The sequence below is a fragment of the Myxocyprinus asiaticus genome, chromosome 4 (assembly GCF_019703515.2).
Source record: "Myxocyprinus asiaticus isolate MX2 ecotype Aquarium Trade chromosome 4, UBuf_Myxa_2, whole genome shotgun sequence".
NCBI classification, from domain to species: Eukaryota; Metazoa; Chordata; class Actinopteri; order Cypriniformes; family Catostomidae; genus Myxocyprinus; species Myxocyprinus asiaticus.
The window spans coordinates 58532685-58545000 of NC_059347.1; the positions used below are offsets into that span (position 1 = coordinate 58532685).

General features: G+C 37.7%; 1 protein-coding gene across 1 annotated transcript in view; it reads right to left on the reverse strand.

The window, feature by feature from the left end:
* The window catches only part of LOC127439994 (trichohyalin-like), a 31742-nt gene that overhangs the window by 3638 nt on the left and 15788 nt on the right, over positions 1-12316 (reverse strand). The window contains exons 3-6 of the mRNA XM_051696335.1: positions 10488-10588; positions 10119-10242; positions 9077-9242; positions 8119-8255 (exon numbers count right to left, since the gene is read on the reverse strand). Of these exons, the coding sequence (XP_051552295.1) occupies positions 8119-8255; positions 9077-9242; positions 10119-10242; positions 10488-10588 (528 nt within the window). The remainder of the gene's footprint in view (positions 1-8118; positions 8256-9076; positions 9243-10118; positions 10243-10487; positions 10589-12316) is intronic.

Below are 12316 nucleotides of genomic sequence, written 5' to 3' on the forward strand. Positions count from 1 at the left end.
ATTGATTTGTCTAGTCCCAGTCCTCCGAGGCTTCGTAATATGACACACACAACAGCTCGCCAATTAAGATCGGATGATCCAGCCAGAAGTCTTTGCATAAAACTCAAACAAAAAGCTGCCGTTCTGCTTTGCAGATGTATCAGTCCATGGCCGCCGTCTTCTTTAGGCAGCTACAGAACACACAGTGGGTCCCAGTGTAATTTATCCCAGAAGAAGTCCACTAAGATAGCCTGAATTTTTGCCAGCAGGTGTGGAGGAGGATCTACACAGGCAAGCCTGTGCCATAGAGCAGATGCCACTAAATTATTTACAATCAGTGTGCTGCCTCTATATGACATCTTTAGAATTAACTACTTCCATTTTTCCAGGCGACCTTTGACCTTTTCAACAGCTCCTTCCCAATTTATTTGTACAGTCATTTCATCACCCAAAAACACTTCTAGAAACTTAAAACCTTCTTTTCCCAAAAATAAACCATCAGGAAGTTTTGGTTTCACATTTGTCCACTTTCCAAGCAACAGTGTTTCACTTTTATTCCAATTTACCTTTGCAGAAGATTAAAACTTGAAAATTTCAAGTAATGTTAATAAAGTCTGTACATCACTTTGCTTATTAATCATAACTACTATGTCATCAGCATAAGCTGACAAAAGTAAACTACTTTTACAATTTGGCAAACATATACCATGAAGCTTGATTCTTATTTGTTGCAATAATGGTTCTATGGCCAAAGAATAAAGCATTCCAGACAAAGAACACCGTCTAACACTTCTTTGAGCCCTAAAAGGAGCACATTAACGACCTTTCATCTTGAGTATACTCTCAATGTCACTATAGAGGACCCTTACCTGATCTATAAAATCTTGGCAAAAACCAAAAGCTGCTAAAACTCTCCATAAATAAGGATGCTCAACACGGTCAAAAGCCTTTTCTTGATCTAGCGAAATTAAACCAGAATCTAAATTTAACAGCTTGGAGACATCTAAAATGTCCTGAATCAAGGAAATATTATCAAAAATTGACCTACCGGGCGCACAGTAGGTCTGATCGGGATGGATGACTTGGTCCAGCACTCCAGCCAGCCTATTAGCTAAAACCCGGGAAAGCAGTTTGTAATCACTGCAAAGGAGTGAAACAGGGTGCCAACTCTTAATGTCTGTAAGGTCACCTTTTTTAGGCAAGAGAGTAAGGACTGCTCTATGGCAACTCAATGGCAGCCGCCCTCCAGCCAAGCTGCCATTTAGTACCTGCAGCAAATCCTCTCCTACCTCTGACCAGAGTGACTTGTAAAAGTCAACTGGAAGGCTATCGACCCCCGGTGCCCTTCCAGACTCCACACCTTGGAGGGCCTTGTACAATTCTCCCATACTGAAAACATCTGCGAGTTACACATTGGCTTTCTCGGACACCTAGGGTAAATTGTCAAAGAAGTCACTTTCACCCTTGTACTCTGATCCGAGTTCACTTTTGTATAAATTTTCATAAAAACAAACTGGTCTCCTACAAATGTCTGTCGGGTCTGCTAGTAGCACTCCAGACTCAGAGCGCAAAGCATGAATGACCCTGTTCTGCCCATTTTTTTTCTCCAGATTAAAGAAAAATCTGGACGGTGCATCCATCTGATCCACACTCTGAAACCGTGAACAGAGCAGAGCCCCCTGTGTTTTAACCTCCAAAAGGTCAGCCAACTGAATCTTTTTTATTTAGAAGAGATTCCATGTAACCTTGTTCTCCAGTAGACTCAGCCAACTCCTGTAATTTTATAATATCAGTCTCTGGGGGACTTGGGTAGCTCAGCGAGTATTGACACTGTTATCTACCCACCCTAGCAACCTGGATTTGAACTTGTGACTCCAGGTGTGGTAGTCAGCGTCTTTACTTGTAGAGCTACCCAGGCCCCCGATTAATTCAGAATTAAGTTAAGTTTTCTCGGGGCCTGGGTAGCTCAGCGAGTAGAAACACTGACTACCACACCTGGAGTTAGAAGTTCAAATCCAATGCGTGCTGGGTGAATCCAGTCAGGCTTCCTAAGCAACCAATTGGCCCGGTTGTTAGGGTGGGAAGAGTCACGTTGGGTTAACCTCCTTGTGGTCACTATAATGTGGTTCTCGCTCTCGGTGGGGCGCGTGGTGAGTTGTGTGTGGATGCCGCGGAGAATAGCGTGAAGCCTCCATGCATGCTAGGTCTCCACGGTAACACACTCAACAAGCCACATGATAAGATGCGTGGATTGATGGTCTCAGACACGGAGGCAACTGAGATTCATCCTCCGCCACCCAGAATGAGGCGAGTCACTACGCCACCATGAGGACTTAGAGTGCATTGGGAATTGGGCATTCCAAATTGGGGAGAAAAGGGAAGAAAATAAAGAATGAAGTTTTCTCAATATCTTCTTCAGAAAATACACTTCTTTATTTGTGAAACATCCCTCCATCATCAGACACCTAGTTTTCTCAACAAACTGTTTTATATCTGGAAAATATTCACTAACACACACCCCTCTTTTATTTTTGGTGGATCTGAGAAAAAGCTTAATATCATCCACATCATAACTACGACTAGAATCGTCGCTCTGAGAGAAACTAACACTGGAAACAGATAACTCGCTGTCACTTTCTGTTTCATCCTGATCGTTAAACTCTTCCACGTCTGCCTTCTTTGCTTGTCTGACATCCTGAGTTGTAATATGTTTCTTCCGTTTCAACGGAACTTTAAACACAATCTGCTCCATCTCCATTTCAATGCCATCATCATTACATAAAGTTCTCGAAACCGGCTGCGTTTCATTTTCTGAACCATTGTTTGTTTGCTTGGCAATGTCAGTAACAGGTTCTTGTGCGCAGATTTTTTACACTTCTGCAGAAGCAGATCTGTTTTCCATAACTGTGTTTTTAGAGTCAGTTATCTTAATCTCCACACTCTCACCTGCAATCAGATCCTCATCGGTTTTCCCCTCCGCTGCACTGACTCCGTCACAGCCGGACCGGGTTTTGAAGGTCTTGCTTCAGATGACTCGGCTGTATTTACATTTGTATGACTTTCGTCATAAACTTCACTACTACCAACCGGTAAGTTGTTTAGGTTTCTTTGTTTTTATCAGGACAAGCGCTGACAAAATGCCCTGCTTTCCCACAACTAAAACACTTCATTTTGTCCGTTGGGTGGGACATTAGACAAAGTGACTTTCTTTGATGGCACTGAATGTGGAAAAACAGGAGTAAAGAGATTGTCAATGACTATTCCATGCTCAACCAAATCATTTGCTTTTGCAATGGTGTTGAGAAAGATGACAGTAGTATTATTCATTCTGGAGGCAGACATGATTCATTCATGCCTCACAACCTCGCCTGCAGCCACCTTCACTCCATGGCTCCGTGTGAGACTACACAAACACCGCACCCCTGGGGCCGTCATGCATTCCCAAAAAAAGAGGTAGCATGCGGCCCAAACAAAAATACAAACCAAGAAAAGAACTATATAACTATAAGCACAGAAAAGAGAAAAAGAAAATTAGAGAAAAATAACCACTCACAGGGTTTCGACTCACGCTCACACTCACAACGCTCCGCCCACTCGCTCCCAGCATGCACTCAGGCAGAGAGAGAAAGAGAGAGTAAAAGCAGATTAAAGGGCTTGTTTACATTTGAATATAACATTTTTGACAGTTGGAGTTTTAAATCACGATCATTCCGTTGGCTCCTTTGAACATTTCATTAATTGAAAGAGATAGTTCACCCAAAAATGAAAATTCTCTCATCATTTACTCACCCTCAAGCCATCCCAGATGTGTATGTCTTTCTTCCTTCAGCAGAACACATGCGAAGATTTTTAGAAGAATATTTCAGCTGTGTAGGCCCATACAATGCAATGATCAGACCTTTGTAGCTCCAATTATCACATAAAGCAAACATAAAAGTAATCCATATGTCTCCAGTGTTTAAATCTTTAGAAGCGATATAATAGGTGTGTGTGAGAAACAGATCAACATTTAAGTTAATTTTTCCTCTAAATCTCCACTTTAACTTTAAGATGTAAAAGTGAAAGTGGAGATTTAGAGGAAAAATTAACTTAAATGTTGATCTGTTTCTCACACACACCTATTATATCGCTTCTAAAGATTTAAACACTGGAGACATATGGATTACTTTTATGTTTGCTTTATGTGATAATTGGAGCTACAAAGGTCTGATCACCATTCCCACACATGTCCCCCACACTCTTGTGATTTTTGTCCCCTGCACTTTTCCAAGCTAAACCCATACCGAGTCCAAATGGTGGATTTGTATACAGTATTATTTGCGTTTTGTTACTTTGGGCTGATTGTGCGACCATCCAGCCAATCACAGGTGAGTTTCATGAGCCATAACAACCTTTACGTGATAGGCCATCAGTCAGACACTCTGATCAACGCAGCTCCGTTCATTTCTACAAAGTTGCTTTCAACAATGCTCATTTATCCATGTTTTTTATCAGCATTGATGTTGATCTAAATGAATAATCTAGAGATGAGGAACACACAAACGAGAGTTATTTATCTGTATATCATTCTTGATTGGCAGCATTACATGAAATGCACTGCAGGGAAAAAAGGACAATCCTTCTTTTAAGCACACATTGTAAGTGAAGTTTATATCAGCGCATGAGTCTTCATTAAGTTATTCTTTTACATTATGTTTGTGAGGTAATAGTCTGATCGGTTGTTTTTACCAATTTAAGCAGATTACGAGATCTGTGTTAAATATGTAAAGCTATTTTTAATATCAGCTCCTGTTTTTTACCTCTATGTTGGTGTGCAGTCGACAAACTGTAGTATAAAACTGTGTTCTTAGAACACTTCAGGCATTTTATTGAAGTGAATAGATATGTAGACACACTTTTTTAAACTTACAGACATTATTGAAACTCATAATTATTATAAGACTGTTATTATTGTCTTTTGATAAATGTCATGCTCAGCAGCTCACAAACTGTAGGAAAATGATAGATTTGCTTTGTTCTTATAATGCTTAAAACCTCTACTAAAGTCTCTTTCTAGGTCTGTAGACAAACACATTTTAAAGGATTAAAATTTTCTTTTGATCGTTGATTCAGTGACTAAATCATTTCACACAAGACACTCATTTGTCACCACCTTCTGGCATCACCAGAAATGGTCACTGAATCATTAAATAGATCTGAAAGTATTTTGGTGAACGAAGTCAAAACACTCGAGCCACTTGGATACATTTAAATCCCACAATGCACAAGCACAGAGTAAAAAATACAAATGTGCACATGCACGACTGTCATTATTGTACTTGATTAAATAATTTATTCAGGACCAGCTTGTGCTCAGTCTTTTATTGTCATGTGTGAAACAGAAGCAAGTGCTCCACAAGATGCCCTTTATTCTTCCAGCTAATTTTGCAATTATTTTGCAATACTTTAAAATACTACAAATATTAATAGTAAATAATACATATATATTAATATAATACTTATATCATACTTATATATTAATATATACTGTCTGTAATATATTAATACTGCACTGTAAGTGTTGGGTCTGTGCGCCACCTACTGACAGCTGTGTCCCCCCACTTTTAAAATCACTGCTACAACCCTGGAGAAAAATGATGAGAGAATTTTCATTTTTGGGTGAACTATCCCTTTAAGTCTATAGGATTTTGTGGATTTTTGATGGCTGATGTGGGAAAACCAAAATTCTGATCAGCTAGAGAAGTCTGATTTTTTATTTTTTTTGCCTTGGTTTAGGGATTTAAAAAAAAAAAAAAACTAACTAACCAATGTCTGTAGAATAATAGTATGTCTTGACTTTGTCAAGCCAACATAACTACTTGTGTATAAATAAAAAGAGCAAATGGTAACAAATGTGCACAATTTAAATGAATGTATAAAGCAAAGTGAAAATCTTAAGTCCTGTACCTAATCACCATTTCTTTTATGTTTTCATTTTTTTTAATTGGTAAAGACCAAAGAAGTCTTTCTGTTTAAGCTAGTTAAAGTAATAGTTCATCCAAAAATAAAAATGCTATCATTATTTACTTGCCCTCATTTAGTTCCAAACCTGTATTTCTTCTTATGTGGAAAACAATAGTAGAATTTTTTTTTAGCACAGTGTATTAAACTCTGCCACACTGAACAAACTTCTCTCAACGCGCTCATGAACGTGCAATGGACGGCAGGATTTTCCCTGAAATATGACTTAAATTTTGGGTTGTATCTCACTGAAACGTATCATACAGTCAAGAATGAAAAACATGCAATAAACTTAATACAATTGAGGAAAACCTATCCATGAAATTGAATTACATTGTTTTTTCAACAAAAACGAATTTGTTTAAATGGATTTGATCAAGTCTTGTTGTAAGACAATTTGTCAAAGTCATCATCTTAACTTGTACCACTTCTGCTTTTTTCCCCAAACATTTGTTATTGCATATCACATGACACAACTCCACCAGTGGAAATACCACAATAAAAAGCAAATATTAAGACTATATTTGTATTCATGTTGGGGTGCACATAGGAAACCTGACATCACATGTGCATTAGGTTATAGCCAAAACCAACAACTATTTACGCTGTCCCAATATAATTGGATTATTAAAGGAAAAATTATTGCACACAATATAAATTAAGATGTGACAAAAATGTTCAAGATTTGTGTTACATGAACTCATTTTAAGTAACTAAATTCAACAAGGAGCAAAAAAATTATAATAAATAAATTAGTTAATTTTAGGCTATGCCCTCCGAAGACTTGGAATTTAACAGACGAGTTGCATGGAATTCTTTTTTTTATACATTTGGGTCCTTTTTTAACTTTAAAGTCAATGTCACTTTATTTATAAAGCACAACTAAAACAACAGCTGTTGACCAATGTGCTGTACATAGTAAAATAAAAGTTAAAACTCAATAAAAATACATAAATAAAATAAACAATCCACAGCAATACACCTATAGGGCATAGAAAGAACGGCAGAAAAGAACCATCACCTCACTGATCGCAAGCAGATAGGTTTTAAGTTTTGATTTAAAATTGGATATAGTCGAGGCGGTTCTAATAGTCACAGGAAGACTGTTCCAGAGTTTTGGAGCTGCTACTGAAAAGGCTCGGTCCCCTCTAAGTTTTAGTCTGGTCCTTGGCACTACTAAAAGTCTCTGATTAGAGGATCTCAAAGATCTCCCTGAGCAATGTTCTGACAAGAGATTTGTGAGATAGAATGGTGCCAGACCACTGAGAGATTTAAAGACCATTAACAGAACTTTAAATTCAATTCTATAGCGTACCGGCAGCCAGTGTAGTGATATTAACGTAGTTGTGATATGTTCGTATTTCTTAACTCCAGTTAGGAGTCTGGCTGCTGCATTTTGCACCATTTAGAGCCTAGAAAGGGAAGCTTGACTAATACCTCTATAAAGTGAGTTACAATAATCGAGCCGAGATGTGATAAAAGCATGGATAGCCCTCTCAAAGTTCTTAAAAGACAGGAAGGTCTTCACCTTTGCCAGTGATCTTAGATGGAAAAAGCTGGATTTGACCACAGAGCTGACTTGTTTGTCAAATTTCAGGGCATTATCCATATAGACTCCCAAGTTTTTTTACACACGGTTTTACATATTGAGACAGAGGCCCAAAATCAATGTTAGGTGTTTTTTTGGGTCTCAGAGGGGCCAAATACTATCACCTCGGTCTTACTTTCATTTAAATTTAGAAAGTTTAAGGACAGCCAAGCCTTTAGATCAGATAGACAGGCTAGGAAAGTGTCTTAGAAGTTTGTGTTTTGTTTTAGCGGAAGATAGATTTGAGTATCGTCCGCATAACATATTTCTTAAAAACCGTGCCTAATGAGTCACTGTCCACTGCCATTTTATTCAAAAGAAGGACTGTGATATTCATTAAAACATCTCCTTTGTGTTCCACATAAGAAAGAAAGTCATATGTGTTTGAAATGACCAGAGGGTGAGTAAATGATGACAGAATTCTCATTTTTGGGTGAACTAGTTCTTTAAGAAGCCTGGTTGGAAGACCAGCATCCCACAAATAACATATACCAGCAATCCTGATCTTTTCATCAGGGACATACAGAGTTAAAGTCAGTGTTCTGCCGTACCATGAGGGCCGATTGGTCCATTCCAGGAAACAGTGGAACTCTCTTCGACTGACTGGGTGATGGAGAGGAAGTGGAATCTTTGGACGGCTCCTCTTTTAATTCTGAGTCTCCTCCATTAGAACACTGAGCTGTTACATCTGGAGTAGATTTTGATGCACCTTGTTTAATCACTTGTACACATATGTTCAAACCACTTAGTTCAGATGCAAAAATGACTGGATGATTTTGTCTTTTTGTCTTTATGTGTCTTGCACAAGCAGGAAATGTTCTTGGATCAACATCATTTGTTGTCATTCCTATTAGCCAATCTGGCCAAAATCAGCCAACTGATTTTAGGATTAGGATTTATGATATTGTACACTATATGATTGGAGTGGTGGTGGTGTAGTGGACTAAAGCACTGAACTGGTAAGCAGAAGGTTGTTGGTTCAATCCCCACAACCACCACCATTGTGTCCTTGAGCAAGGCACTTAACTCCAGGTTGCTCCAGGGGTATTGTCCCTGTAATAAGGGAACTGTAAGTTGCTTTGGATAAAAGTGTCTGCCAAATGCATAAATATATGATATTTTATCCAAAAGCAACTTCATAGTCCATTCAAGGTAAACATTTATTTTAGCAGTATGTGTGTCCCCTAGGAATCCAACCTATGACGCTGGCATTGCTAACAGCTACAGGAACTTCATAATACGATATGATATTGCATGATATATGATATGCTGTTTAATATGATTTGATATGAAATATGATATGTAAGGAATAATGTACAGTCAGTTGGTCATAAAATTCTTAGATTTTATAAATTTTTTACAAGTATGAAAGATGAATCGCAATACCCTGATGAAATACAGTATGTGCAGTCACTATTCAGAAATACCTGACCGCTGGATGGTGCAACTTACTAATTTGAGTGAAGTATTCAAAATAGCCGTGTAATAAAACATAATTTATAATATGACCTGTGGAGTCATGGAACCTCCAGTTGGGGTGTGTTCCCGCTGTCAGCGCGGGCAGCGCTGCTCTCTGTCGGACGGCTCGTGATGGTCTGGAACGCTTGATGGTCCGTTTCCTTCCCAGATCAACCTTCGATCGAAACACGCTGGAGTCCAGGAGAGGACCTGAGGACTACTCCAGCATTAAACACACACACACACACACACACACACAGGTGCAAAAACACAAACACATGGAGCACATTTTATACTTTTTGTGTTAAAGGTACAGTTCACCCAAAAATGAAAATTCTCTCATCCCAGATGTGTGACTTACTTTCTTCTGCAGAACACAAACAAAGATTTTTAGAAGAATATCTCAGCTCTGTAGCTTCCATTCAGTGTGAATGGTGACCAAAATTTTGAAGACTCTAGTGGTTTAATCCATGTCTTCTAAAGGTTTCTAATCGATTTTGGGTGAGAAACAGACCAAAATATATCTCCTTTTTCACTGTACATCTTGACATCAGCGGCCTCCTTGGCGATCATGATTTCAAGCTCGATTACACTTCCTATAGCGCCATCTAGTGCGCATGCATCAAGTGCTAGGAAGTGTAATCGAGTTTGAAATTGTGAACATTCCTAGAAACTGCAATGGAAAGATGTACAGTGAAAAAGGAGTTATATTTTGGTCTGTTCACACCCAAAATTTGATTAGATCCCTTCAGAAGACGTGGATTAAACCACTGGAGTTTTATGGATTGCTTTTATGCTGCCTTTAAGTGATTTTTGGAGCTTCAAAGGTCTGATCACCATTCACTTGCATGGACTCACAGAACTGAGATATTCTTCTAAAAATCTTAGTTTGTGTTCTGCAGAAAAAGGAAAGTCATACACATCTGGGATGGCATGAGGGTGAGTAAAATGGTGAGAGAATTTTTTTTTTTTTTGGGTGAACCTTTAAGACCAAAACTGTAACACAAAATCTCAAAACTGTTGCTAGGTAACATTCAAGTTTTTAATGAAAGTTATTATAAATCTCACAGTAATGCGAACTGCTTAAATGTACCTCTGGAAAGTGAAGAATTTCATGCTCCTCTTGACCTGGGGCATTTGTAGGGTCTGAATCAGTCTGTTTATTTTTACGTTTAACTCTTTGTAGAGCTTGAACGATTCTGCTCTCTGTGCCGAGACTGTACAGGTAAAGATTTACAGTGTTCATCATTAAATGCCTTTTATGACCACTGTGTGACAGTCTAACAAAACTGACATCTACAAAACTCCTCTGAGTTTTCAGTGAATCTAATGATGATTACTCTAATGCAGAGGTGCAGGATTATAACATTATTTACGATAATGTAAATACAGAAGCTCATCATTTTATTGGCATTAAAGATGATGATGATACTGTATGAAGCGTGTCATGGATCTTTCATACTTATCAACAGTGTTGTTGATTTCATCAGGGTTATCAGATTTCTTTATAAGATCCTGTTCCGCAACTTCATCTTCCTCAAGTGCACTTTCTTGTAGCTGACCCTAAAGGGTTAAACGAAGAGCAAACAAAGACAGAAGTGTTTCAGTACTTGGATTACAGTAAAGTCCTGCCCAAACCCTGCTGAAGAAAAGCAGCGTACTGTTATGTTTTTGATGCTGGTGTCACCACCAGGGGCTGTTCACACCGAACGCGTTTTTGCATCCACCTGTGCTATTTTTCAATTGTTTTTCTACGTGCGCTAGACAGACGTCTTTGACCCTTTCACTATGACTTTTTTCAGCTTTTCGTTCAGGAGCGTAAAGTTAAAAAAATAACTTTAACTTTTTAAATGGGTCTCAGACACCTGTGTTCCATTCTATTTGTTGCACTGTGTTTATCTTTTCTTCCTAATGTTGATTACCACAAAAAAGTATTTCGACTCATCCCTCCTTTTCTTTCAAAAAAAGCAAAAATCGAGATTTCAGTGAGGCACTTACAATGGAAGTGAATGGGGCACAATCGGTAAACGTTAAAATACTCACTGTTTCAAAAGTGTCGCCACAAGACAAGAACAATATGTGTGTTAACATAATTTTAGTGAGATAAATTCGCTTACTAACCTTTTTTGTGTGAAGTTACAGTACATTCAATTTTAAAACCATGTTGCCATGAAGATGTAATGCCATAACCCTAAAACGTAAAACATAATTTAAACAACTTTAAAGCTCAAATAATACACAGGCGAACAGGATAGAATAGAATAATTAATGTGAGTGCTTTTATAAAATTATAAGCTTCACATTTCTGCCTTTAAACCCACCAGAAATTGGCCCCATTCACTTCAGTTGTAAATGTCTCACTGTAACCTCAATTTTTGCTTTTTTTAATCCTTGTGCTGTGTTCGTTTTGTACTAACACATTTTGTGTTCCCGGTCAAAAATGACCGGCCCACTAAAATTGTTTATAAATCACTCATATTGCATATATTATCACAAGATATTGCATTCGATCTTTTCATTCAACTTTTTTAGTGAATATGACAGGTTTTGTACTCCTTTTTTGAACAAATATATTTTTTAAAAATATACTTTTATTGATAGAAGGATTCAATGAACTGAGCCTAAACCGGGTTAGTAGGGGGCACTCCCCCTACTAAAAAAAAATAATAAAATAAATTAATAAACACTTGCTTTATCTAAACAAAATAGGTGTCATTTTAAAGCTTAGAATCTGGACTTTACAATGCCTATAGCTGATCATACCAATTCATAAATAATGGTTTTTAATTTGCTGACAAATAAGAACTGTTTTGTTCTCATCACTTGCAAATTTGATATCACAACAATTATATTTAGAGTTGGTAAAACCTTAAAAAATATGACATAGCCATGTGTTTTATATTGTTGGAAAGGTCTCAATTAGAGGACAAACTGCATTGAGTATTAGTGTATGAAATTCCCACAGACACATAAATATAATAAACAGGAGTGTCCTTTTGTCACGTTTTTCCTTATTACTCCCTGAAACATATATAAAACATAGACAATGACATAACGTAACTTACAGCAGACTATCCCAATTCAAACAAGCCCAAACACAACATATGAGTAGATCTTGAAATATTCTTTAAAGAGTGTACATGAAAAGTCGATGCACAAAAGGGCGCTAAACAGACATCGTGTGTGTGTGTGTTTTAGGTTACAAACTGGTAATTACTAGGGTATTATGCTATAAATGTGGTTTATGAGGACATTTCTAGTGCCCCCATAATTCAAATCGCTTAAAAAACA